Source organism: Canis lupus, chromosome 25 (assembly GCF_003254725.2).
Source record: "Canis lupus dingo isolate Sandy chromosome 25, ASM325472v2, whole genome shotgun sequence".
NCBI lineage: Eukaryota > Metazoa > Chordata > Mammalia > Carnivora > Canidae > Canis > Canis lupus.
The window spans coordinates 26,078,590-26,106,573 of record NC_064267.1 but is presented as its reverse complement, the minus strand read 5'-3'; the positions used below and the strand labels follow the sequence as shown (position 1 = coordinate 26,106,573).

At 42.5% G+C, this 27,984-nt stretch overlaps 1 protein-coding gene and 1 long non-coding RNA gene across 4 annotated transcripts in view; one reads left to right on the top strand and one right to left on the bottom strand.

Annotated features, from left to right (window-relative positions):
- The window catches only part of FDFT1 (farnesyl-diphosphate farnesyltransferase 1), a 35,876-nt gene extending 7,892 nt beyond the window's left edge, over positions 1 to 27,984 (top strand). The window contains exons 2-8 of one of the 2 annotated variants that reach the window (XM_025462899.3): positions 924 to 1,021; positions 1,927 to 2,110; positions 8,161 to 8,289; positions 11,637 to 11,828; positions 17,076 to 17,252; positions 18,705 to 18,857; positions 24,539 to 27,984. In XM_025462899.3, the coding sequence (XP_025318684.1) occupies positions 924 to 1,021; positions 1,927 to 2,110; positions 8,161 to 8,289; positions 11,637 to 11,828; positions 17,076 to 17,252; positions 18,705 to 18,857; positions 24,539 to 24,760 (1,155 nt within the window). In that variant the 3' untranslated portion in view covers positions 24,761 to 27,984. Of the gene's footprint in view, positions 1 to 641; positions 1,022 to 1,926; positions 2,111 to 8,160; positions 8,290 to 11,636; positions 11,829 to 17,075; positions 17,253 to 18,704; positions 18,858 to 24,538 lie in introns of those variants that run through there. The other variant, XM_025462898.3, reaches the window with a different exon arrangement.
- LOC125753661 (uncharacterized) lies at positions 13 to 24,540 on the bottom strand. 2 transcript variants are annotated; one of them, XR_007405984.1, is made up of 2 exons: positions 23,438 to 24,540; positions 13 to 2,186 (listed from the first exon to the last, which is right to left on the bottom strand). It is a non-coding gene; the product is annotated as an uncharacterized LOC125753661 (long non-coding RNA). The 2 variants fall into 2 exon arrangements; XR_007405985.1 differs by lacking the exon at positions 23,438 to 24,540 and adding an exon at positions 2,280 to 2,418.

The window sequence follows — 27,984 nt, the reverse complement described above, 5'->3', positions numbered from 1 at the left end:
CAGAGGTGGTAGTTAAAGCAGTAAAAGTAGGTTTTATTCAGAATAGCCACTGCAATAGGGGAAAAGAGAGCTGCGTTTATAGAACTGGGCTCAGTTCCGAATACAAGGACAAGTGGGAATTTCTAGCTAAGGAGCAGAGTGGACGAGTCGGTGGATGGAAAATGACGAAGACGGCATGTCTGGGGTGAGGGATGTTTTCACCAAATGACCTAACCTGGCTGCATTCTTGCTGGAAGCAGACCGGGGCGATGGGATGACGGGGAATGGGGAACTCCGTCGGATAGTCAGGTGATCAGCAGCAGGATTCTTGCTAAAATTGGGCGATGCGGGAATAGACACAGAAGTACAAGAGTGGAGGGTTCAGAGGAGCCAACTCCAGTTTGGTGAAGGAGAGCTCTTGGCACCAGGAGGAAAAGCCAGCTTCCAGGAGAGGGCCGGGCTCCGCCCCCCGCCCGTGCTCGCCGGGAACAAGGGGAGGACGGACGCCGAGAAAGGCTCCGGTGGCCGGGGGCGGGGCTGACCCCGGGAGGGCGGCCCCAAGGGGGGCGGGGCGGGCAGCGGGAGCCGCCGGGGAGCCCGCCCCGCCCCTGGGGGGGCGCCTCCCAGCTCCGCTCGGGTCTATGGAGGAAAAACTGTCCGCGGGCCTTGCGCTCCCCATGGCCGCGGCCGCCTGCGGCACCAAGGCCATGTCCCTGTTCAAGCGGACCCTGGTGCTGAGCCCCGCCTCGGCGCCCCGGGCCACGGGCACCGGCTCCCCGCCGCGCGGCTGCCCCTTGCCCCCCGCCGCCTGGCCCTGCAAGGACCGGGCGCGGGGAGAGGGCGTGTGCGGCCGCCTGCGGAGCCCGCCCGCCGCCGGCCGCCTGCCCCAGTCCCACTCCTGCTCCTCCGCGGCCCCCAGCTCCGTGTGTCTTCTCTGCCCGCAGGACTCGCTCAGCAGCAGCTTGAAAACCTGCTACAAGTATCTCAATCAGACCAGTCGCAGTTTTGCAGCTGTCATCGAGGCGCTGGATGGGGAAATGCGGTGAGTGGCCGGACCGCTTCTTTTCACTTGGGGGGAGGAGGGCTTTTCCAGGGGACTTTGAGCCACTGGAGGCTGCTTTCTGACAGCCCCGAGCATTGCAGCCTCCGTTTGTGCCTCAGCGAGAGCATGCCCTAACAGAGTGGAAATGTCCTAGCTGGAACACCCATGTATTTACTGTAGAATGCTCTTCCGGGCACTTCGCCATCTAATAGCGTCCCTGTGGGCCCAGCTTGCAGGGAAGCGGGGAGGGGCGGGGGGGTGTTTATTAACTTTTTTTAGTCCTGGCAGCTGAACCTGTCTCCGAGTAGGTCATGCCTTTTTCTTGACTTCACTGTGCCTGCCACATTGCAATTCTAGTATATGGGGTCAATTCTAATGAAGTTGTTTTTTTTATTTTTTTACGTTTTATCTAGTTAAGTAATCTCTACAACCCCACGTGAGGCTCAAACTTAGGACTCCTGTGACTGAGCCAGCCCAAGCGGCTTCTGTGCAGATTGCGTACATGAACCTAGACCAATTGCCTTGGTGTATGATAGTATTTACATTGAGAAATTTTTGACTTTATTTTTTATCTACAAAATAATAGTTCCATGTAAACACTTGGTCTGTTGATATTTGTGCTGTTAGTTCTAAGTTAGTTAAATGTAACTCATTCTGTGAGCAGTTGTGACAGCTGGTAGGTTTTTTATTTTGTTTTTTATAAATAAGTCACTGAAGTCCATCGCTCCCATCTAAGACAGGAAAACTAAGATGTTTCGTTAAATACTAAAAGTTTTGGCTGTCCTTTCATAGTTTTTAGAAGTAGGGCTGTAGGAGGGTTTGCATAAATGACATTTTAAAATAAATATTTTGGAATGTTCGTTGCATTATATTAATGCATTTTTACATGAATTCCATTTTTACAGCCATGCGGTATGCATATTTTATCTGGTCCTCCGAGCTCTGGACACTCTGGAAGATGACATGACCATCAGTGTAGAAAAAAAGGTTCCACTGCTACACAACTTTCACTCTTACCTTTATGAACCAGACTGGCGGTATATGGAGAGCAAGGAGAAGGATCGACAAGTGCTAGAGGACTTCCCAACGGTAGTGGAATTACAAATCTCTTCTGTGTATGGTTGTGTTTATAATTGATGATATAGTTGTCAGCCAGCCCTCATACCTGTAGAGAACAATAAAATAAGCAGTCTGAGGGCAGTATGATATGATGTGATGGTTAAGAACTCTGGTAGCCAAAACTCTGAAGCCAGACTACCTGGGTTGGAATCCTCTCTCTCCCACTTATTAACTGGTGCATAGTGATGTGGCCTGTGTAAACCTCAGTTTCTTCATCTCTCTATAGATACCTGACTCATAGTATTGTTCTGAGGTTTAAAAGAGTCACTATAGGGGGATCCCTGGGTGGCGCAGCGGTTTGGCGCCTGCCTTTGGCCCAGGGCGCGATCCTGGAGACCCGGGATCGAATCCCACATCGGGCTTCCGGTGCATGGAGCCTGCTTCTCCCTCTGCCTGTGTCTCTGCCTCTCTCTCTCTGTCTCTCTCTCTGTGACTATCATAAATAAATAAAAATTAAAAAAAAAAAAAAAAAAAAAAGAGTCACTATAGGTTAGAATGGTATTAGCTCCTATTGTTAGCAGTATGTTGCTTAGAAGCCCAGTGTTTCTTCCTTTGGAAAGATACATTCTAATTCTAGTGGTATTAAAGATGGATTCTAGGCTTGCTCACAAAACTCATTGCCTATATAATACAGCTGAAGTATAGGGTGCTACTGGCTCCTGGTACCCTTAGCCTGGTAGCACGGGTATACTGTTCATGATGGGTAGGTAGCTGCTGGGTTGAGGACCAAAAAGCAGAGTGATCCTCTACCACTAACACTACATGATCCAGGACAAGTTCCTAAGTTTCTTTGCCTTAGCTTCCTCATTTGTAAAGTTAGAGCTCTGAGGATTGATAAGTTCATATATATAAAGTACTTAGGAGAGTGCCTGCTATATGCTAATTATTCTATCAGTACTAGGTATTTAGTCCCTTACGTTGGACTTAAGTGGGTTATAATTAAAATCCTGAGTTTTAGAAAGTTGACAAGGTTATGTTTTATATATGTGACTAGATCTTACTTTTCTGGTATTTGCATGTCTCATCACATAAATAAGTGCTTCTTTCATATCTTATAAATAAAAGTTTGCTTTAATGAAGTCTCTTGTTCAGAGACTTTGGTCTAACAGATCAAAGAAGCCCTTCTATTTTGTACTTGCTAGCATTTGAGGGGAAGAATAGTCCTCATGTGGCTGTTGCTACTGGAACAATCAGTATTTCTGAGTGGGGAGGGGAGGAATCCACGCTTTGCAAAAGAATGTTTTGAGGGCACCTAGGTGGCTCAATGATTGAGCATCTGCCTTTGGCTCAGGTCGTGATCCTGGGATCCTGGGCTCGAGCTCTGCATCGAGCTCCCTGCAGGGAGCCTGCTTCTCCATTTGCCTATGTCTCTACCTCTCTGTGTTTCTCATAAATAAGGATAAAATCTTTTAAAAATCAAAAAACAAAAGAATGTTTGAGAGGCTCCTTTTGGAGTAAGGACTATTTCAGATTACTGAGATTATGTCTTTTTTTTTTTTTTTTTTTTTATGATAGTCACAGAGAGAGAGAGAGAGAGAGGCAGAGACACAGGCAGAGGGAGAAGCAGGCTCCATGCACCTGGAGCCCAACGTGGGATTCGATCCCGGGTCTCCAGGATCGCGCCCTGGGCCAAAGGCAGGCGCCAAACCGCTGCGCCACCCAGGGATCCCTGAGATTATGTCTTTATTGTCAAAGACAAAAATAAAATACAATAAAGTTCAAACCAGAAGAAAAAGATCTGTGAGGAATAATTAGGTGGAGCTGATACAGTATAATGCAATTCAAAAGAAGAAAAAGGGAAAATAATTTGTGAAGCATGATTAGGTGAGGAGTTAAAGCACTTACCTAGAGAAGGTACCGGTGATTTGGTTCTCCCAGGACACCTCTCATATGACCAGAGAGGCTGGGTTTCCTCTGACTAGAAATCCATGGCCATTCACTGATGAGCTTGTGAAATTCTGCTAGCACAGGAAGTGCTGAAAGCAGGGTCCCATAGCATTTATAATTGATGTGTATTGTCACTTTAAAAAGTTATATTCTAGGGGCCTCTGGGTGGCTCAGTCTTAAGCATCTGCGTCAGCTCAGGTCATGAGGTGCTGGGATTGAGCCCCACGTCAGGCTCCCTGCTCAGTGTGGAGAGTCTGCTTCTCCCTTTCTCTCTCCCTCTGTGTTCTCTCTCAAATTAATAAATAAAGTCTTTAAAAAAAAAAAAAGTTATATTCTAGCTAGAGCCTCCAAAACCAAAAAACTCTTCCAAACTATTTTCGACTTGTGTAGATTCATAACAATTGAATAATGTCTAGTCCTGGGATAAATGTTATAGGTATTTTAAAAATCAAGGCAGCCCAACCCACTCAGCAAAAATGAAAGAGTATGAAAATATGTGAATGCTAGAATAATTTGGGGGCTATAGCTGATAAATGTTTAGATAATATTTCAATATGCTTAGAAAACCAGTCTTCTTTATAAAGACTGCATTCCAGTGGAAGAAAGTTTGTTCAAGAAAATGTCATCATTAAATCAGTCTTTCCTATGTTGGGTAGTAGGGTGAGAGCAGATAGACACCACCCTTCTGAGAACAAGAGACTGGTCCTGGTAGAGTAGAAGGGAGCAGAGAACACAGGCCAGGCATCACTGTTTTGCTGGTGTTAACCTTTTATATCCTTAAGAATGTGAACCATATGAAGCTATGTGTTTCATGAGGATGTAACTTTGATTGGAGGTCCTTATAGCCTGTCATTCCGATTGAGATAGGAATATATGGAAAGTCATAGTGCCTCATTTTCATAGGGAATGGTTTGTGCACATGCTGATCTATATCCCAGCACCTCCTTGAGAAAAGATGTACAATTTGCAGGGTAAAGCAGTCTCCTTGGGTTAGATGTACTATCAGTTTTGGGCGAGGTCCTGAGACAGAACAGATAACTTGGCCTCACTCACACAGTACTGCTCTTAGACTGAGGTAAGAAGGACCTTCGCCTCCTGGGCCCTCACTTTTGGGGGCCCCACTTAAAGAGATGAGGGGTCCCCAGGGCCATGGGAGTGTGTCTTCCCAGAGTTTATGCAGCTCCCCTTCTAGACTGTGGTCCTGGTTTCTGGAATTTCTTGCCCTCAATTCTCTGAGCCCACTTCCCGGGTTTGCAGTCTGTTTCCTCAGGCCTGTCTTCTCCGGGGGGACAGTGATGGTGCCCCTAGGCCTTCTGGTGCTAGACAGAGCTGGGAGTGGGAAGGGAGGGTGCAGGCTGGGAGATGGGGATCAGCAGTCTCTGCCCTACTGCATTTTGGAACAAAGCCCTGAGGAAAATTTAAATTCACTCCTGAGTCCTTCAGGATGTGGTGAAGGTATCTTTATAAAAGCAGGAGAATAGAGCATACTGTTTAACAAGTTACTAGTATGCCTGGTAATTTTAAGATTGTAAGCCAGTATGGTGTGTAGGCTTCCATTTGTACTCTTGTCCTGGGCCCTACAGACTTCAGGCATAAGCCTAGACAGAGTGTTCTAACCCAGGGAGCCCTTCCTCAATGTGTGTGCATTGAGATAATCTGGTGTTTTATGCTTTAGTGGTCATTAGTGGATATCATTTGAAGTCAGGCTTTCTAGAACTTTCACCGTATGTTATGGATTAGATTAGAGAATATCTTTTTTACCTGGTACTGGTGGAAACTAGTAGTCTTCGAAATCTACCCCTAAACACAACTTGAAGGGGCAGCTGGGTGGCTCAGTTGGTTAGGCTTTTGCCTTTGGCTAAGGTCATAATCCTGGGCTTCTGGGATTGAGCCCCATGTCAGACTTCCTGCTTCTCCCTCTGCCTCTGATCCTCCCTCTGCTCCTGCTCTCTCTTGTTCTCTCTCAAATGAATAAATAAAATATTAAAAAAAATACAACTTAAGGAATAACAGGGCTGTTTTTAAATGCTACTAGTAATAATAACAAACATTTATTGAGCTATGAATTAGTTATGAAATATTTCATTATTCACTTACTATTTGTATTTTATGTTAATATAGTTTTAACATTTAATCACTGGCATACTTTATTACCCTTTTAAAAATTGGTTAAAAACAGAATATTGCATATAAGTGAAGAAGGTAGAATTACCCAGTTGTTTTGATCATAACACCCCAAAGTTTATAGGGAATTTTTATTTATAGGTGAATAGAAGTGTCATGCTACCGTTGACCCCGACTTGGTGTTTGGCCATCCTCCATTATACTAGTGGATTCACCATGATATCCTTCCTCCATGTACTTGAGTCACCAGAAAGTGACTCATGGACCTATAAATCTATTATAGTTGTGAAACAGAATTACCTGGAGGGGCAGTAAAAAGTCACTCAGAGCTTGTTACTCCTACAGAGTATGTGAATCCAGGTACTGAGTGTGGAGGAGTCAGCAGTGTTCTCTCTCCACCCTACTTCTGGTGTCTGGGAAAACATCACTTTTTCCTAGATATTTTTGTTTCCATGTTTTGAATTAGATACTTAGTCCTCCAGAGTTGTTGAAGGAGATGTTTCTCCTTCAGCAGTAATGTGTTTACTTCATTTTGGAGTGCTTGATGTTAAGAATCTAAACCTCCTCTTTCCCTACCTCACTGATCTCTGTGCTTATAAATAGAGTGACCTAGTCAAGGGTCTGTGGAAAGAATGGGGTCTGAAGGCGACTCAGGGATTCAAATACCCTTTGGTAGAGTTGCTCATTTGTTTCAATCCACAAAGGAATGACTTTTTGGCTTTGTCTTGGAACCGCTATTCTGGAAAGATTGGATTGATTTTATAGATTCTAGGGGAGTTTAACAGTTGGTGCTGATCAGAGTAATCCTAAAATTTCTTAGGGTTCTGAATCCCTTTGGGGCTGTGCAATCAGCTGGTTTTCCCTTAGGTCCTTAAATATAGGTATTTCCTGAGGAAGCTTTTCTAAGCTTTCTGTGAACATAGACCAAGTATTTCTCACACTTTTGATGCTTAACAGAGTCTGCTAACTGTCTCCAGTATTGTGTGTTGGCTCTATTAATATTTTGTAGCATTTTAAGAAGTTTCGTGGTGTTTCCATATTGTATTTTGATCATCTATAGACACTTCTTTAAACTTAAACAGGATATTTGTGCAATAGCCATGAATTTAAAAACCACCAATATGACTTCTACATTAGAGCTTGGGCTATGAAAACAAAATGTGGGGTACCATGCCTCAGATTACACTAAATTGAGTTGTGTAAGGAATTAAAATGTGTAGTCTTATATTAGGGGAGACACTAACTTCCTGATAAAAATTTGAGAAGTGATGATAGAAAACAGCTGGCTGATCTTGGTAGAATGTAAACCTGCCAGGGGCTTAAGATTCGGCTCCTTTCCAGACTGTGCATCCCCAGTGTCTAGAACAAAGCTTGTTATGTAGAAAATGCCTAATACATGTTTGTGGGAATGAGTCCTCCCTATCATGAGGTTTGTCTGAAATGGGACATTCTTCCTAAAATTCTTACATTTATGTCCACTTTATGTTGAAGCCCTTATTTATACTGGAAAGATGAGCATAGAGCCAGACATTGAATTTTCTCGGGAGTCTAGAAGCTTTCACATTTTAAGATGCTTCTGTTCTAACAGTAATAAAATTTCTGAGTTTTTTTTTTTAAGATTTTATTTATTTAAAAAAAAAGATTTTATTTATTTATTCATGATAGACATAGAGAGAGAGAGAGAGGCAGAGACACAGGCAGAGGGAGAAGCAGGCTCCATGCCAGGAGCCCGACGTGGGACTTGATCCTGGAACTCCAGGATCGCGTCCTGAGCCAAAGGCAGGCGCTACACCGCTGAGCCACGCAGGGATCCCCAATTTCTGAGTTTATTATTGCATAACAAGCAATATGTAGAAAACTAGCATAACCTAGGTTTTAGGCTTATAGATGAATCATTTGGGAGTCTTAATAAGTTCTACTGCTGCTCTGTTTTATGATCTATACGTACCATGTTGGTTCCCAGTATAAATGCATGTTTCATGTTTTCTGTTTTATGATTTCCATTTCAGATCTCCCTGGAGTTTAGAAATTTGGCTGAGAAATATCAAACAGTGATTGTTGACATTTGCCGGAAAATGGGATTTGGGATGGCGGAGTTTTTGGATAAACACGTAACATCTGAACAGGAGTGGGACAAGGTTAGTGCCTACAAAGCAGTGTCGCATATTCACTGCAAAGTTCAGACTGAGGAATAAAGTTGTCTACGGTTCCAGGTTTTTGGTTTTACAACCCATTAATTTAGCTTGGCTGTCCCCTGATACACCCTTAACATAGGGGCTTATGGTTGAGTACTTGAAATAACCCATGCCCTAGGGAGTTTACCATTCAAGTGGACCAAAGTAGATAGAACCTGCCCAGGGGTACAAACATTAAGCTTCGCAAAGTGTCTGTGACCTGCAATAAAATTTTAGGTAAGTGGCCAGATTACTTCATGTAATATAGAGATATCTGAGGTTTTCAACTCTTAAAAATGTGTTTTTTGTTACTTATTTTTTTCACCACTGAGCATGTGTGTATGTGTACATACCTTAGTATCTGAATCAATCTCCAGTTCCATCTTAACACAAGATGACTTTTAAACTCAGTGCCCGCTTGACCCCATTTGTTGACAAGAAGTAGGTATCAGGGCACCTGGGTGGCTCACTCGGTTAAGTGTCTGCCTTCAGCTCAGATCATGATCCCAGGGTCCTGGGATGGAGCCCCACATGGGGCTTCCTGCTCAGCGAAGAGCCTGTTTCTCCTCCTCCCTCTACCCCTCCCCCTGCTCTAGCTCTCTCTTTCTGTCCCTCTCTGTCTCTGCCTGTCTCTCTCTCTCTCAAAGAAATAAATCTTGAAAAGAAGTAGGTATTACTTAAACTGTTAAGTGGTATATATGTTTTCGTAGAAACAAAAACAAGTTTATGAGAATTCAGAGGTACTAACTTTGGATCGTGGGTGTGTTGTGCTGAGGCGTGAGCGCTTCTCCAATACCTTACTACTTCCTTTCCCATCATCTCCCTACAGAATTAACACAATAGGAGAAGTTCCAAGTTTCTTAACCTCCCCCCCCAATTCATATGGTGGTAATAAGCAAATATGTATGGGGATTAGCAGTGGGAGACCCCACACAGATGAGGTGGTCTTCCTCAGGAGACCTGGAAAGGGATATGAGAGCAGATGATGAGGCAAATAAAATTATAATGGCTTTTATTTGGCCTGAGTTTACTCCTGAGCAGCAGCTGTGTAGGATATTGGCCAGGGTGGAAGTAGGGGGTCAGGGAGAAAGTGCTTATCTAGACAAAGGGACCTAATTGACTATGGCTATGACTAAACTAAACATCAAAATACAGGATAGGAAAGTGGGGTCTTGCCCATTTTCCATAGGAATCTTTGGCAGACTTCTTCATCACCCCAGTGGAAGCAAAGACATTTTAAACATCTGAGCTATGCGTGTATTTTGTATCTTTAGGAGTGTTTAAGTTAAAATCTCAGAAGAGAGGCTACTACATATATATTCCTCAGGTGAGTGTAAGTCCAGAGTCTGACCTCTTAATCCTTCAAGCCTTAGATCTTGCTGGCAACGTCTTTGGAACTGTTGGTTTATGCTCTCCAAGTTAGCATGAGTGTGGCTGCTGCTGAATTATCAGCCTATGAATTTAAAGTTAAAGCTGAAACTCCTCCTGGCCAAGAATCAACCCTGGTTAGCTGCATGGTATCTTCCTTTTCTGCCCTACAGACCTGTGTCTACAGGAAATATAATGTTAGGTTGTTGAATACAAATTCTGATTAGGTGAAATTAAATACAATTCAATTTTAATGATTTTTTTAACCCCCTTCAACTTTGGAGGAAAAGGACTACCTCCATTCTAGGAATATTTCTATCTAAAGAATTCTTCTTAAAATAAAATCTGCCTTTCCTTGGGTAGCACTAAGGAAATACTAATGTATTTTATTTTATTTTTTAAAAGACTTTATTTATTCATGAAAGACAGAGAGAGGCAGAGACATAGGCAGAGGGACAAACAGGCTCCATGCAGGGAGCCCGATATGGGACTTGATCCCGGGACTCCGGGATCATGCCCTAACCCAAAGGCAGAGAGTCAACCGCTAAGCCACCCAGGCATCCCAGTACTAATGTCTTAATGTCTAGTAATTCTTTTTAAATTTCTTGTAGTTGTCCACAGCTCATTTCTCTATCTCATTTAGCATATCTTTATGCTTTCCAGATTCTTCCTTTCCTAGCCATATTTCAAGTACTTTCTTTTTGGTGTTTCATTGGGCCCCTTGATTAGTCTCTGGCTTTATGTTACTTTTCAACCAGAGGCTCTCCTCTTTGGTCTTTCTCGAACTTTTACCCTTCCTAATGTCCACCCCAGAGGGTACCTTCCTTAACTGCTCTCCACTTCTTAAATTGTGTAATGAGCATTCATTTCATAAGAGTGTTGCATTAACTTGTCTTGGGAAACTCTTTTCAGGAGAGGATAGCTTTGACAAACCACTTTTATGGGGAAAAAAATCCTTTGATGATCAAAAATGACATTTACCAAGATCTCTTTTGAGAAGAGGCAATTTCAGCAAAGTTGTTAGAGCCTACCTCCTAAGCCACACTGCCTGGCTTTGAGTCCCTGGCCTCTGACTTTCAGATGAGTCAGATGAGTGATCTTGGGAAATTAATTGACTGACCTCTAGTTGCCCAGTTTATACATTTGTAAAATAGTGATAGTAATGATACGTGCCTCATAAAGGTATTTGTGAGGATTAAATATGCAGAGTGCTTAAAACTGGTAAGGACAGAGCCATAGTACTTTGTTCTTCTATGAAATGAAGATTTTGAGACACTGCAAGATCCTAAAGTATCTTTAAGACAACTCCACTTCGTATTCCAGTTTCTATTAGAATATTCCTCATTCCCTTATTACTATCACTCTCAGTTTTAGGTATCAGAAAGCTTACTGTACTAGTTTATTTTTTCTGTACTTTTTTATTTTTTCTGTATTTACTGTACTTTTTTTTTTTTTAAGATTTTATTTACTTATTCATGAGAGACACAGAGAAAGAGAGAGAGAGGGAGAGGCAGAGACACAGGCAGAGGGAGAAGCAGGCTCCATGCAGGGAGCCTGACAGTGGGACTTGATCCCGGGTCTCCAGGATCAGGTCCCGGGCTGAAGGCGGCGCTAAACCGCTGAGCCACCCGGGCTGCCCCTTTCAATGACTTTTTATTCTAGGAGTAGTACGTTTTCATGCTAGACAGAGAAAAAAACGCAGTTGAAAAAAATAAAACCAGCCAGAGATCAGAGATCACTTTTGTTCAATCTTTTGTGCCCATCCTTCTTGGCTGTTTTTTATTCCTTACATGTACATAGTGTATACTTGTGGTTTTTAATCAAAACAAGATCTTGTCCATTCTGTTTGGAACCTGTTTTTGTTTTTATAGCTAATGATCTCTAATATTCCCATTTTAGTAAATACTGCATTATTAAAGTATTTTAAAAATATTGTTTTACAGTACTGTCACTATGTCGCTGGACTGGTGGGGATTGGCCTTTCCCGACTGTTCTCAGCCTCAGAGTTAGAAGACCCTTTAGTTGGTGAAGACATAGAGTGTGCCAATTCTATGGGCCTGTTTCTGCAGAAAACAAACATCATCCGTGATTATCTGGAAGACCAGCGAGAAGGAAGAGAATTTTGGCCTCAAGAGGTAACAGATTTAGGGGACTTGGGAAAAATAATCTTAAATACTTTTCTGAAAACAAAACAAAACTTTTGGTTGGAAGTGATGGAAATGTCGGTTCAAATAGCTTATCCAAATAAAAGAAAGAGAAATTAAACTACCCTGAACAATGTAAGAGGATTTATAAAACAGGTTATGACTTAGTTTGCTTCAAGGTAGACTGGCTAAGTCCAGGGATTCAGATTATATACATAGTGTTACACAAACATACATACTCTTACACAGAAGCTCTCTTTTTTTGTCACCTCTAGGATAGGCTTTCTCCAAGTGATGGATATAACAACTCATGACTCACAATCTACTGGCTTAATAAAAAAGTTCTTAGGAAGGCCCAGTTGGTGGGGCTTGGATCCTGTGCCCATCCCATAATAAGTTACTATAGCCAGAGGGCTGAGTTCTCTGGCCAGACCTGGATTCTGTCTTCCTAGCACACATAGATTGGATTCTTACCCAAAAAGGATTCTATGGCAGGAGGGAGGAAGATGTTAGATAGGCAAAAACTACAGGATGTTCATTATAAGGGACAGGAGTTGATCTTTGACTTAATTTTAAGAAATGGATAGGGAAGGGCAGGGATTGGACATGGGCTTTATTCAGAAGGAAAGCTAGAAAATCCTATGACTGTTTCCTGATTTTAATAATCCAACATTTGCCTATTGCTTTCCATAAAATGGTTCTCTGAAATCAAGTGCTTTTAATTTTTTTTTGAAATATTGTATTTATTTGAGAGAGAGACAGTATGAGTTGGGGGAAGGGACAGACAGTATCAGTTGGGGGAATCCCAGGTGGATTCCTGTGTGGGCAGGTTAGCAAAAGAGCTTATGACAACCCTTCCTTTGACACCACAGCTCAGTTAAGGGAGGGGATTTGTGTAAGGACCCTCAGTGAGTCAGTGGCCACCTAAAAGGGTCACCTCAGTCTGCTGAGTCTCAGCCAGAGTCTCCCCCATACCACACTGCCTAACACACAGGGGCATCCCTCCAGTGTGGTCGTAAGCACCAGCTCTGTAGTCCTGCACACAATTTACTTCCCTCTTCTCTGAAATTGAATTGTTAGACCACAGGGTGGTGGTGTGAATAAAATGAGCTGAACTTTATCCAGACTGGTTACTAAACGTCAATTCAAATAGCTTGACCAAAACAGAGATTAAAGAGCCCTGAGATACTATTTCTTGCTTAGGATTGGCAAAAAGTCCTAAATTTGATAATCCCTAAATAGGACTGGGGACACGAACACTCTGTTTGAAAAAAAACATTCTGTTTGTGTGCTTGGTGAGAGTCCCCTGGTACAAACAACCCTGAGAGCTGGCCTCTTGGCAAGTGGATAATATGGGAAGTTATTGATCCACCTTTGTTTCTAATAGTTACATTTTATAAACCACTCAGATATTCATCTATACAGGACTGATTGAATGAACTATGGTATATTCACCTGGTGGAGGACAAAAAGAACTATACTACGATGGAGTAATCTCCAGGTTATATTATTAAGTGTAAAAAAGCAAGGTGCACAGCAGTGTAGTTTATTTTATTATTATTATTATTTTTTTTATTTTTAAGATTTTATTTATTTATTCATGATAAACAGAGAGCGAGAGAGAAAGGCAGAGACACAGGCAGAGGGAGAAGCAGGCTCCATGCCGGGAGCCTGATGCGGGACTCGATCCCAGGACTCCAGGATCATGCCCTGGGCCAAAGGCAGGCGCTGAACCACTGAGCCACCCAGGGATCCCCAGCAGTGTAGTTTAAACAATAGGAGAAACCAAAACATAATAAAATGTGATTAATTTACTGTTACTGAAATACTGAAACTATTACAGAAACTTTTGTAACTAATAGCAAATAGACAGTTGTGTTCCTGTCAGTTGAGGAGCCAAGATTTTTAGTCTAAAATAAAAGGTACAAATATAAAACTATGAGTTAAGTTAAACAAAACTCTCATAATCCTAAACTGAATTGGAAATATCAGTCTGAACTCCTGTTACAGATTCTCTTAAAAAAGAAAAAGTTCAGCTCTGTCTATGAAGAGGTATAGAAAGAAACCAGCAGTAGTATGTACTGCTGGTGTATCCGTTTGGTCTTTTAATACCATTTCACTCTATGGAATAGTGGGGGCAGGAAATATACAAAATGAGCTTGGAATACACTGTCATCCCAGGAAAGAAGGTAGCTATCAAAGTGAAGAGTACAGGATCCAATTTAAAGGGGCTTTCACTGGCTGCATATGGAATAGTTTGAGTATCAGAAGGGATAATAACTGCAATGGCTTAAAACACATCAAATGTATTAAAATCTAAAGAAAAATAAGCATGCGCCTCTTGAAAGATATTGGTGTGTTCCCTTATCAGGAGGTACGTAATGTCGATCTTTGCCAACTTTTGGTGTTAGCAGTTGTTAGGCTTCATGCCTAGTTCTGTTAATTTATTGTGATTACAGAACAGTATTTTTAAATCATTACTCTATTGAGACAGTTTACATACTATACAGTTTATCTTTCTAACATTTTTAGTGTTTTTTGTTTTGTTTTGTTTTGTTTTTGTTTTTCAGTATGTTCACTGAGTTGTGCTACTATCACCACAGTTAATTTCAGGACATTTTCATTTTTCCAGAAAGAAACTCCATGCCCACTAGCAGTCACTATTTTCCCCTGGTGTCTACTCCCCAGCCTTCGTTAACCAACCTTCTTCTTCCTGTCTTTGAGATTTGCCTGTTTGGGACCTTTCATGTAAAAAAGAATCATACAATATGCGACTGACTTCTTTCACTTAGCATAATGTTTTCAAGGTGCCATGTGGTAGCATGTATCAGTACTTCATTCCTTGTTATAGTCAAATAATATTCATTTGTATAGGTAGGCCATATTTTATTTATCCATGCATTAGGTGAGGAATATTTGGATTGTTGCCACTTTTTTATTATTAATAGTTCTGTGAACATTTGTATACAAGGTTTTGAGTGGACGTGTTTCCATTTCTCTTCGATATATACCTAGGAGAGGAAATGCTGATTCATATAGCTACCAACCTTTTGAGGAACTGTCAGACTTTTTCCCACAGTGACTGTACCATTTTACCAGTCCTGCCAGCAGTGTGTGAGGGTTCCAGTTTCTCCTCCTCTTTGCCAACACTTACTATCCTTTTTTATGTATGTGTATGACATCTTTTTATTGTGGTAAAGTTTACGTAATATAAAATTTACCATTTAAACTAATAGTTACACAATAACTACCTACTCCTTCTCCCTGTTATCTGTCTTTTTGATTCTACCCATCTTCATGGGTGTCAAGCAGTATCTCATTGTGGTTTTGATTTGCAGTCTCTGATAGCTAATGATGTGGAGCTTTTCATGTGTTGATTGGCCATTTGTATATTTGCTTTGGAAAAATATCTATTTGGGTACTTATCCTGAAAACTACTAAAATACTTTCAGATATTTTCATGATGTTGTTTGTTGTTATTATTGAGTTGTAAGGGTTCTTTCTACTTCTGGATAGAAGTCCCTTTTTTATCAGATACTTGACTTAGAAATATTGTCTCCCATTCTGTGGGCTAACTTTTTTCTTCTTTGATGATGTCCTTTGGAACATAAGAGTTTTTAATTTTGATGTGGTGTAATTGATTTAGTTTTCTCTTTTGTTATTGTGTTTTTGGTGTCATATGTAAGAAACCATTGCCTAATCTAAGGTCATGAAGATTTATGCCTACATTTTCTTCTAAGAGTTTTATAGTTTGAGCTCTTACATTTAGGGCTTTGATCCATTTTGAGTTAATTTTTGTATGTGGTGTGAGGTAGGGGTCCAGTTTCATTTTTTTGTGTGGGTGTCCAGTTGTCCCAGTACTGTTTGTGGAAAAGATTGTTCTTTCTTCATTGAATTATTTCAGCACCTTGTTGAAAATCAGTTGACCCTAAGTGAAGGTTTATTTCAGGACTTCCAATTTTATGCCATAAAGTAATTTTTAATTCTATAATTGTGTCTTCCTTTATTAGCTGGACTGATTTAACTCCCCTCCTTTAATATTTGCTTATTGAATGGTACAGTTGATGTATGGAAGGCAGTATATATATTTGATTCTTTTCTTTACCCAGCTTTTAAGATAATGAATTTTCTCTCATCCTCATAAGGTGACCAATTAGTTATTTTTTGCTATCATTATAAACTCAGGGATTAAAACATACTTGATTTGGTTTAATCTGCCATAATTATTCTCATTACTAAAGTTCAGAATTTCCCTCCTTTGGTCGGGAAGAAGTTCAGGTTGGCTCCTGAGTCCTCATGAGGGGACCCTTTGAGCGCTTCCTTGCCATTTGGTATGTGAAGATGTTCTAAGCTCATTTTGTACATTTCTTGCCTGAGCTCTGGATTCATCCAGCTCTTCAGGAAGCCTAGGTAAGACACCTGGGCTAATAGGAAATAGTAACCAGCACTGCACTTGGCTACTAGGAATAGTCATTGCTCTTGGGGTAGTCATCGTGTGTGTGCGTTTAGTTTTAAAACTAAAATATCTTGTAAGTTGGTACTGATATTTCCAGTTCACACATTCAGGACTGTCAGCTTGTTACATAATCTCCTCTGTATTACATCTCTACTTCATTGCTTCCTCATGGAGATTCAGAGATGCCAGAATTAGTATATGCCATAATTACTCATTTGCTTTTTTTCCCCACATTACAGATCCTGCCATCTCTTAATAGTGATGCTAATGCTACTGCCACCAAATATGATTACTGAAAATAATTGAAAAAATGTTTTTGCACATGCCATACTAATTCCCAATTTCTTATGATTGTGTTCATATCTGAATTGGCAGAGCAAGTAGCTATGGCAACCGTAATAATGTTTAATGTTTAGCTTGCAGTACTGTTATAGCTGATTTTGTATCTATCTGGTTACTTCTTTCAGGAGTAGACTAATGCCTTTCTGAATAACAGGAATCCTCTTTATCTGAAATCATCAAAGTATTGCTTAGTACACACTTACTAAATGTCCCTAAGAGACCATTTCCCAAATACTTAACTGACTCCTAGGCTGTGATCAGACCCTGACAGGTTGTCATAAATAGCTACCGCATGGAGCTTAAAACAGACTTGATCTTGGGGAAGGATGAGTCCGGAGCTAAGAAAAATGTTACTGTGTATCATAGTTCTTACTCATGAATATTCTCTCCTGTTGCTTGTACATCCTTCCCTTATGCACATGCTATAACTTATTTTTAAGGTTTGGAGCAAGTATGTTAAGAAGTTGGGTGATTTTGCTAAGCCACAGAATATTGACTCAGCCGTGCAGTGCCTGAACGAACTTATAACCAACGCGCTACACCACATCCCACATGTCATCACTTACCTCTCAAGACTTAGAAACCAAAGTGTGTTTAACTTCTGCGCTATTCCACAGGTATGCGGTGGAGCTATCTTGTAGATGAGAGGTGGGAGCTAAAAAGAGTGGCATGGGGGTAGTGATGGGGATAGAGAGAATGCATTTACTATTTTGATTTGCTTGCATTTAGGAATATGGTTCCTTGGAAAGATGACTGGTCTATTTTCTTTTGCCGAGGGGGAAGCAGGCAGTGTTTCACCACACCTTTTCTCTGCCCCACAGCCACTACACCCACTCAGCCTCATTAGGTGAAGGTTTGTCATTACAGAGAGTCTTACTTAATCACCTAGTTTTTGCTGTCCTTTTCTCAGACTCAGGATAATGGAACCTGATACTATGGACCTAGCCCCTCAGTCCTCTACACTTTTTAATTGCCTTACCAGTTATTTTATTTTATTTTTTAAAAGATTTTTATTTATTCATTCATGAGAGACACACAGAGAGAGAGACAGAGACACAGGCAGAGGGAGAAGCAGGGTCCATGCAGGGAGCCCAACGCGGGACTGGATCCCGGGTCTCCAGGATCACGCCCCGGGCCAAAGGCAGGCACTAAACCGCTGAGCCACCCGGGCTGCCCTTTACCAGTTATTTTAGTTTTCAACTCAAGTACATGCAAGTCATGAGATTTAACTGATTTAGAAACTTGATTTGAAAAAAAAAGACACTTGATTTGATTTTTTTTTTTTATAAAGATTTTATGTATTTTTTTGAAAGAGAGAGAGTGTGCAGGAGCCTGGGGGGAGCATCAGAGGGGAGAGGGTGAAGCAGACTCCCCACTGAGCAGGGAGCCTAACTTGAGATTTGATTCCAGGACTCTGGGATCATGACCTGAGCCCAAGGCAGATGCTTAACTGACTGAGCCACCCTGGTGCCCCTTGATTTGATCTTTTAAGGACCAATCTTGAGTGGTCATTGGAGCTAAATTCTGCATGCCTGACTTAGGTTCCCATTTACCCTAGAGATAATTTGCCTATGAGCATTGGGGACTATGCCCCCTTCCCATTTCCCCCCCATTCCCTCCATGTTATTTTTCATGTGTAATGGATATGTTCATTGTAGGAAAAATAGAAAATTCTTTGTAAATATTATTTTGAGATACATTTTTTGGCTCATTACTCTAGCATGGAAAATGACTTACAGGCGTAATGCTTGTGTTTTTCCAAATAAAAAGGGGTCCTTGTGGTTAAACCAAAGAATATTTAAGACTTCAAAGACCACTTGATTCTATGTGTAGTTAGAGAAGGGACGAGTGGGAAAGGTCCAAGTTTTGACATGCTTTTTTCTTTGGTATTTTTTCTTGGTTATTTATACCTTAGCCCTTTGGGCATGTTCTTATTCTACAGAAGATTTTTTTCACCTTTTCATAATGGTGATTGTTTAGAGTGCCATTTCATACTTTTTTTCATGAAATTAGTTGAATTAGTGTTTTGTTTTGTTTTTTTTCCTCTCTCTCCCTCCTTCTATCTGTAGGTGATGGCCATTGCCACTCTGGCTGCCTGTTACAATAATCAGCAGGTGTTCAAAGGTATAGTGAAGATCCGAAAAGGGCAAGCAGTAACTCTAATGATGGATGCTACCAATATGCCAGCGGTCAAAGCTATAATATACCAATATATGGAAGAGGTGAGTTTTCGTTTAATTACCTGGAGAATTTGTAGCTATTTTTAGGATTTAAATAATATCACTGTTTAAATAGTTCATATTTGGATGTTAGATCATTGTTAACGACTCACTGTGTTATGATAGACAGGAGTTGGTGTCCTGTATCAGGAAAAAATGTGTACCCAGGTTGCTGATGGTTCTGATCCGTACAGCACGATAGTGGGAGGGTATAAATGCAGTAAACCCTTAGGGTAGAGCCCCTCAGTAGGATCAGATTTTTGGAGGGGGATGATGGTGTTAGAAGCCAACCAGGCTTCTTGGTTTATGGAAGAAGAAGGTGAAGCCGAGGCTTGTGCATGCTAATATAGTATTTGACCGAGTGGATCTCAGACTCCAGGCCACGTTGCCTGACACTCAACCTGGTACTTCCCATTATTTCATGGGCTCTAACTGAGAAACCACAGTAGGAAATTTCAGTGAAGGAAAACCATCATGTTGCAATGATTTCTCAACTTTCTAATGCAAATCTCATTTCAAATGCCAAAACCACACTATAAAACAAAACAAATCTCCTGCTGTGGGAGATACAATATGACTAGGTTCAAAAAACTTTCTTAGAGGCTAAAACTAATCACCAGGCCTTAGAGCAGTAGTTCTTAATTGAAGGTGCACTCTCTCCCCACCAAGGGGCATTTGGCAATATCTGGAGACATTTTTTATGATCGTCACACTAGGGAGGGAGGTGGCTTCTGATGAGTGGAGGCCCTGCGGTCCTTAGGTATGTTCTACTGAAGATTGAACTACTACTACAGAAATACATGAAACCAAAAGACCTTCCACCTTCTCTCCCAGAGATAACCACTGCTGTCAATAGTTTTCTGCCTCCTTCCCATCCTCTGGTTATGCCTTTACAGGGATGTGATTTGTAATAGTGGTTTCCCCTACACAGAATTCTGCAAGACATTGATTTCCTCTGATTTCTATTGCATTTTGCACATTTTCCTTGGAGTTCCTACCTGTCTTCAATCTGACAAGCTTTGGACCTTGCATTTCTACCAGAGGCACCAGAGAAGACATAAGAGAAGATCCCATTTTTTTTTTTAATTCTAAAATTTTTTAGCGACTTCAACACTAGATAAAGTGTTCATTCGGCCAGTGACCAAAAAATTGCTACTATTGAGATTTAGGACAGTCCGGTTCATCGTAAATGGCCAGCATTTCCTCTGAGTTCCCTGTGTGCCTGGCATAGCAACTGAATAGTAGGTGGGTACTATTAATATCAAGGAAACCTGAGGCTGGAGCCATGATTTGGACCGAGATCTGGCTGACTTCAGAGCCTACGCTGTTCACTACAATCCTAAGGGGTTTGGATTACCCTTTCTGAACTGAATGGTGCCATATTAGACACTTTTCCTCCATTTTATATAAATTGGAAACCTTTTGTGTAGTTTGTAGTTCAGAGAAGATTTTAGTTCTGTAGTTTTATACTGACCACTAATTTTAGAGAACGATTTTTTTTTAAATGTTGTAGATAGTTCCATTACTCTCTTAAGATTCAGATTTTATCTGATGTTTTCTTTAACCATTGGAATTAAATCCTAGTTGTGATTCAGTTTGATTTAGGGTACAGGTAGGCAAACTACAGCTGGCTGCCCTACACCCTCATAAATAACATTTTATTAGAACACAGCCACACCTGTTTGCTTATGCACTGTCTACGGGTGCCTCATGATACAGCAGCAGAGTTGAGAGGCTGCAACAGAGGTGGCCCACAAAACTGAAAATATTTTCTGGCCCTTTAAGAATGTTTGCAGACCTCTGATTTAAAGCACCAGTTGTTTAAAAGTACTCCAGTGAAACTCAAGGTAATTTGGGGAAGACATTAATACTTGAGTTGATTTGATTCAGAAAAATCTCTGAAGACTTCCGAATGTGGAGGAATAAAATGTAATAATAGCTTTGATGTCAACATGAATGAAATTTCAAGTTAAAACTTTTTGTGTCAAGTCCACAAGTTGTCTGGCTTTTTTTTTTTTTTTTTTTTTTAAGATTTTATTTATTTGTTTTGAGAGAGAGCACAAGCAATGGGGAGAGGCAAGGGCAGAGGGAGAAGGAGAATGGGGCTCCATCCCAGCACCCCAGGATCATGACCTGAGCCAAAAGCAGACACTTAACAGACTGAGCCACCCAGGCGCCCCAGTTGTCTGGGTTTTTGCTGCTGTCCAAATTTTAACACTGAATCCTACTTCTCCTCACTGATCAAGTTTGTTCTTTATGGGAAGACAGGAAGGCACATTTATTCTCTCAGGTATTGGGGCCTAACTGGTGGTCACAGTAATGCACTTGCAGGGGACTTTAAAGCTTTCCTCACGCAACCTGACTGCTTAAAGGAAGGGTTAGAGTGACAGCCGAACTGGCTGAGTAGGTGGGCACTGCTCCTCAGTGTCCTGCGTCCTCTGGAGCAGCCACAGCTTCAAACCAGTCTGGACACCTGTCAGCTGGCGAGAAGCTCAACCAGCTATTTTGGGACCAAAACAAATGCTCAGGCCAACAGCCAGAAACTATTATTTCCTTCTCTGCCAATCCTCATTCCTTGGCGAGGGCAATATTTTTCAAGTTGACACAGCTTCCTGTTTCACCCTGCACCGTGGTTCATCTGGAGCATTGTCCTGCCCATCAAGCCCTTTCTGTGCTCCTGACTCACAAGTATGGTCCTCCGGTCAGCCACGTCAGTGGCCCCTGGCCACTTGCTAGAATCTCACCCCTACTCAAACCCATTGAATCAGAATCTGCCTTTACCAGGATCCGCAGGTGACACCTGTGAACCCAAAGTCTGGAAAGCACTGTTGTAATCCCCATCCTCTCCTGACCTGGCTCTGCCTTTTCACCATGTGAAGAAGTGTGAGCTAATGTGCTATGAAGCCCCTCCACACCTCTGTGTCCACCTCTGCTGTGGGAGCCTACCCCCTGCATGTCCACGCTCCTGCTCCCCACTGTCGCCCCCTCAGGGTCGGCGGCCTCTTTATCTGCAGCTCCACCAACCGCCCCACTCTAGTCACTCCTCTAGTGTATGTATGCTCAGGCCACTCTGCTTAAAAAGTGGGCACATCACTCTCAAAAAAAAAAAAAAAAAAAAAGTGGGCACATCGTGACCCTGGCCTGGCTTTGTTCTTCTTTACCTGCTCTCCTCCCCCTTCTCCCTCACAGTTAAGCTTCTCAAAAGATACATATACTTCATGTTATTCCTCCTTTTTCAACCCACCTCATGCTAGCTAGCTTTTGTTCCTATCTTGTCATTAGAACTTTCCTTACTGAACTGATTTGATGACCTTCTAATGACCAGTTTTTTAAGTGTCCCTGATCCCATTGTTTGACAATGTGGTTCTTTTTCACCTCGAAAGCCCTTTCCTCTCTTGGCTTTTGTGACACTCATCCCCGGTTTAACCTCTTACCTGTCTGTCTACTCCTTTGCCTTTCTGACTCCTTACACTGTTATTTCCCAGAGTTCTGTCTTAATTTTCATTTTCTCTCACTGAGCAAAAGCTTTCTGGCATTCTCTTTGGTGGCCAGGCTTCTTCCTCCACCACATGCTCATCACTCCTGACTTGATTACTCCAGCTCAGGACTTGGTCATAACCTTTTTTTTTTCTGGTTAATGACATTACCATTTGCCTGATCAAGCAGTCCAGATAACCCAGGGTCCTCTGTTATTCTCTCTAAGCCTGATGTATAGGCATCTCCCTATCCTGCCTGTTGTACCTGTGGACTTTCCTACTCCTCAGAATTTTGCGTGCATTGCCCTCTGACCAAGCAATTCTAGGACTTTACATACAAAATTAACCAGAAAATGTGCAAAGGTGCTTATCGTAGCATTTTGTCCTCAGTCCTCATTGGGAATGAATTGATTAAACTATTAGAGTACATTTGCATTATGCGGCTTGTGTTTAAAACTGGAATGGCATCATTTTCTAGGTTCTGGCATTAAGAGATGTCCATAAAAAAATTATGTAAGTGAAAAAAGTGAAATTGCAGCATAATATATTTATAGTCTATTTTTAAAATAAAATTGTGGGGGCTCATGACCTGAGCTGAAATTAGATGTTTAACTGACTGAGCCACCTAGGGGCCTCTCTATTGCTTGTTTTTAAGAGCATTACTCCATCATCTAAAATTTTTTTAAAAAGACAGTAGAAAGGAAATTGCAGTTTCATCCTTGCTTATGTTTTTCTCTCTAAAGCTACTCTTGGTAGCATAATATTAGGTATTAGATATCATTAGCATATTTCTTTCTTTTTTTTTTTTTTAATGAGCTTTATGCCCATTGTGGGGCCTGAACTCATGACCCCAAGATCAAAAGTTACATGCTGTCTTGATGTAGCAGCCAGCCCCTTGTAGGCATATTCTTTTATTTTCTTGTTATACTAAATTGCAGCTGGGCCTTTTTGGTGGGGAGGTAGGAGGGTGGCAAGAATATGAAATATGTCTGTGAAAAAACATGCCTATTATATAATGGAAATTTATGGAAAAAATTATTTAAAAATATGCCTGCTCTGTTGTCTGCTTCCTCTTTGCCTCTGTCTTGGATCATTCCCACTTCTCACCTCCATCATCTCTTAACTGCTCTGTCAGTTTGAGTCAGTGACGATTTGTGCAGGGCCTCTTGTGTGCCAGGCACAGAACTGGGCAGGAGGCAGAAAGATGAGGCGTGGTGCCTTTGAGTCTTGCAGTCTAGGGAGACACAGAGGATAGCTGAATTCAGTGTTAAGCGATAAGGCGGCACATGGCCCAACTGAGGGGTTCAAGGCAGGTTTTCTAGAAGACCTGATACCTAAGCTGAGACTTGGGCAACAGGTGAGAGTTGGCCGGGTGAAGGAGCATAACAGGGGCATTCTAGGAGGGGGGAATGATGTGAGCGAGGAGCAGAGCATCACACTTGTGAGACAACGGTCGGCAGTTGAAAGTTCAGACACTCAGCAGCTGATTGGGAGCCACTGAAGGTGTCAAGCAGAGGCCTTCAGTTTCTTTGGTGACGGTATGGAGAGCAAGCGAGTGGACTTGAGGGTTCCAGTAGAGTCAGGAGCTCAGTTTGGAGGCTGGTCATAGCTCAGCTGAGAGGCTTGGAGGGCCTAGCCCGCAGCAATAACTGTAAGCATGGAGGTGAGGCCTGGGTTCAGCAAATGCTTTGGAGGTTTGTGGAGGGGTAGGAGGGCAGGGCCCCTGAGAGGACTCTAGGATGACTACTCTCCGGCTTCCAGCTTCTGCTCTGGCCTTTCTGCATCTAGCCTGTGGCCTACACCGTAGATCCGTCTTGTTTGTCTGGCTGCGTTTGCCCAGTCTCTCCGGTATCCTTTCCCCTTTCCCCTCTCCATGTTGCTCTGCTCCAGCACAAACTCTGCGGGCGCAGCCAAGCTCTCCCTCTGTGCCTCGCTCTGTGAGGCGTTGTGGACATGAAGATCAGTGAGGACCTGGGGGCAGGTACTCCCTGGTGCTCCCGAGGACTGGCTGTGGGACGAGGCCAGCCTCATTGGACATCCTGTCTACTTGTCAAGTGGCTTTGGGTTATTCCTTTCATGTCCTCATTGGTAAGATGGACATAAAATACCTACCTGTTGAGGGTTATCATAAGAAGTAAACACAGAAGATGCTTATAAAGTTCCTAGCACCCAATAGTGCCGCTTACTGCTTTTTCCTTTCTTTCACAGATTTATCATAGAATCCCCAGCTCAGACCCATCTTCTGGTAAAACAAGGCAGATCATCTCTACCATCAGGACACAGAATCTTCCCAATTGCCAGCTGATCTCCCGAAGTCACTACTCCCCTATTTACCTGTCGTTTGTCATGCTCTTGGCCGCCTTGAGCTGGCAATATCTGAGCACCCTGTCCCAGGTCACAGAGGACTATGTTCAGACTGGAGAACACTGATGGGTATCAGTCCAGAAGCTACAGTTCATCACAGATCGACCTTTTCTTCAAGAGAAAGGATATCAGTACACCCCCCACCCCTTTTTTTCCCTTCCTGCTTTAATCCCTGAAAGAACTTGGTGGACTTGGGACTTTTAGAAACTGTGACAGGCAGTTGAGAAGCTAAGAATAAAAGGGGTGGATACGTCCCCCTCAGCAAGCAGGCACTTGTGGGCAGCACTCACCTCTGTGCGGTGGCAGCAACGGAGCGCTCCTGGCTGCCCGTCAGGGGAAATGGTTGCTTATGGGGCTGCCGAGAGATATTTAGGGTGAATCCTGGCTAGAATCATAATTAAATGTATTTAATTTGAAGCAACCTTGGAGTACATGTCCTTGTGGAAAGTGAAGTGAATTTTCTCAGTTGGATTCCCGTTTTTCTCATTTTGCTTTCTCCAATCGATCTGAATGTAGTAGGTGTCAGTGTTTGTGGGTCTAGGTAATGGCCTCATGTTTCCTAAGAATGCAGACTGTCTTCTACCCATGAAGACTAAGGACTGATTCTGGGAGGGGTTCTGGAATTGCTTCCTCATTTAAAAGTTTAGCTTTCAGAAAGACTGCAGGACTGCTTTGGGCCCCATCGTAGAAGATCGGCCTCCAGTTAAGGCTGACTTTTTGAGAAGACATCATATATAAAGATGTGTTTATAATAAAGAACTGAATTACTTTGTATTTGTCGAGGGCGGCTTACTCGAAAGCCTGGACATGCATGGCCAATAGGAGCTCAAGAATGGAGTTAGTGATGGAAGGACTGATGGCTGTCTGCTGCCAGCACACAGCCAGCCAGGGTGGTACCAAGGAGAAGGGTCTGGCTGCCTGGCCTCTGCGTGGCTCTGCCTGCAGGAAATGAGCACGGGGCAGCCTTGCTTCACTGGCCAGCTGGCTCTCACTTAGCTGCATGCAGATGTTATCACATCCAGGGATTGTGTTTGTGGGTTTTTTGGTCTTTTGTTTCTTTTTTAAAAGAATCTGTTTCTATACTGAAGCCTCAAGAAAGGCACAAGTGTTTTCAGGCGATGGGCTAGAAAGCCGAATGGCATTTAGCCAAATTCTTCCGGCACCACTGTTTGCCTTGTCTTTAGCCCCACACAGCGGGGCGGGTGTGAGGTGCGCTCACTCGTGACTACTGCAAATCAGCCTGGGCCCCGGAGGACACGGCCCCTCTTTCTACGGTGGTTTGAAAAAGCCCCTCAAGCTGAGGAATCCCCATTGTGGGGGCATTAAAGGACTTAATGGGAGCCGTTATGCTCAGTGTACATAGTCTATAGTCTACTCTCCTGCTGCAGACCTTCATGTATGGTGATTAATCACCAAGCTGAGGGCTTTCTCCAGCAGTAGTGCTGGCCTCGAATTGTACTACACAAACACATTGATTTTCTTCCTGCTGCTGCCACCTGATGCAGTGGCTTAGTTTGGGTCCCTGGAAGCTGCTGTTAACTGGTTCATTTGAAGCTCAGCTCTGGACAAACTGGTCACCACCACGCTGAAGCCAGTCATTTGCCACGTGGAGTACGGCTATGAGCCAGATTCCACAGTAATTTTCCAAGTATTAAGCATCAGAACTTGGTTTGAGATTCCAAGGTAGATTGTTAGAAATTTGTGTTGAGGTGCCAGATGAGTTCTGCTATGGCCCATGTAGGACAGAGGACAACCTGGTGGAGAGTCTTGGTCTGAGGTGGATGTATGGCTCAGTAATGACCTGTGGGACTTTCTGAGCTTCTGTATGGTTTAGAAGATCTCCTAGGTTCCTCCTCGCCATAAAATAACTTTTACTGTCACTGACTTCTGCAAAGTCTAAGCTCTTATGCCCACTCCTGAGTGCTTTAGATGATTTTTCTTCTAAAAATATTTCTCTTAAAATTGCCAGATAAAATACAGGATGCCCAGTTAAGCTTGAATTTTAGACACACTAGGTTTCTTTTTTTTTAGTATAATTATGATCCAAATATTGTAAGGACCTATTCCTCCTAAAAAATTACTTGCTCTAAAATTCAAATCTAATTGAGCATCTGGTTTTTGTTAAATCTGGCAACCCCACCCTCTGCTCCACACTTTAATCAAATGTATAGCATCTCTGGCCTACAGTCTACTTGATTTCTACTTACAGTGGAATATTTTAGCTTTTCCTCAGAGGAGTATTTGACCCATCTGAATCTAGGGCTCTAAATTTAAAACTCCGTTATGTTACAACAGACCGGAGTAGGAGCCCAATCTCCACATATTGGGAGCCTTCTAGAGCTCCAGGTTAAAGCTGCACATGTGCATCCCCATCTCCCTTTTGGAGCATTACCTGGAAGCCCCATTCAATCACAACCATTCCTCTGGGGCTGGCACACCCATGCGTGTAGGGGAGGAGGGGGCTAGCCATTTGTTAATTATCCTTAGTCATTTTGGAAGCAGAGCGCTAAAGCTGTGGTTCTCAAACGTTAAAATCGGAATTGCCTGAAGGCCCCAGATTGCTAGGACCATTTGTCTCTCAGGTCTGGGGAGTACCCCCAAACTGACATTTTTAACAAGTTCTCCGGTGATACAAATGCTGCTGGTTAGGAGCCCAGTTTGAGAACCACTGCTCTAGGCCTTATTTTTCAAGCTTTAACGAACATATGAATCATCAGGAGTCTTGTTAAATTGCAAGGGCAGACTCAGAGGTCTGGCCCAAACTCTACGTTTCTAACAAGCTGCTAGGCGATGCCCACGCTTTTGGTCTGACGCATTTTAGAGTGGAAAGGGTTCAAGTACATGCACAAACTTCTAAGTCTAAACTAAAACCGTGCCCTCCTCCAGATAGTGAAGAAGGCACAGTCCCTTCCATCGATCATCTCATTTGGACAGGCAACCAAGAAAAAGCACCCCACCTGTTGAACTGAGGTGACACGTGATCAATTAGGTAATTTGAGATTTAAGTATTGACATTGATCCCAACCCCAAATAAGCATAACTGGTTTTGTTTTCTAACAAAGAGTCCTAAACTAAGTGTGCAGATGCCCTGTAGTTCCTTTGGGTTCTTGTGGTAGCACGACTCTGCAGGCATCTCTGTGGGCTTCCCGGGTGAGTGCAAGCTGCTGGTGGGCACAGGGTGGAAATGGGATTATCCAACTGTCAGGGAGCAGGTCAAATTTATCAGAACTACACTGAGGTAATGAATGTCTCCTCATTGAAATTTTAAGAATAAAGTCATTGCAAATGTG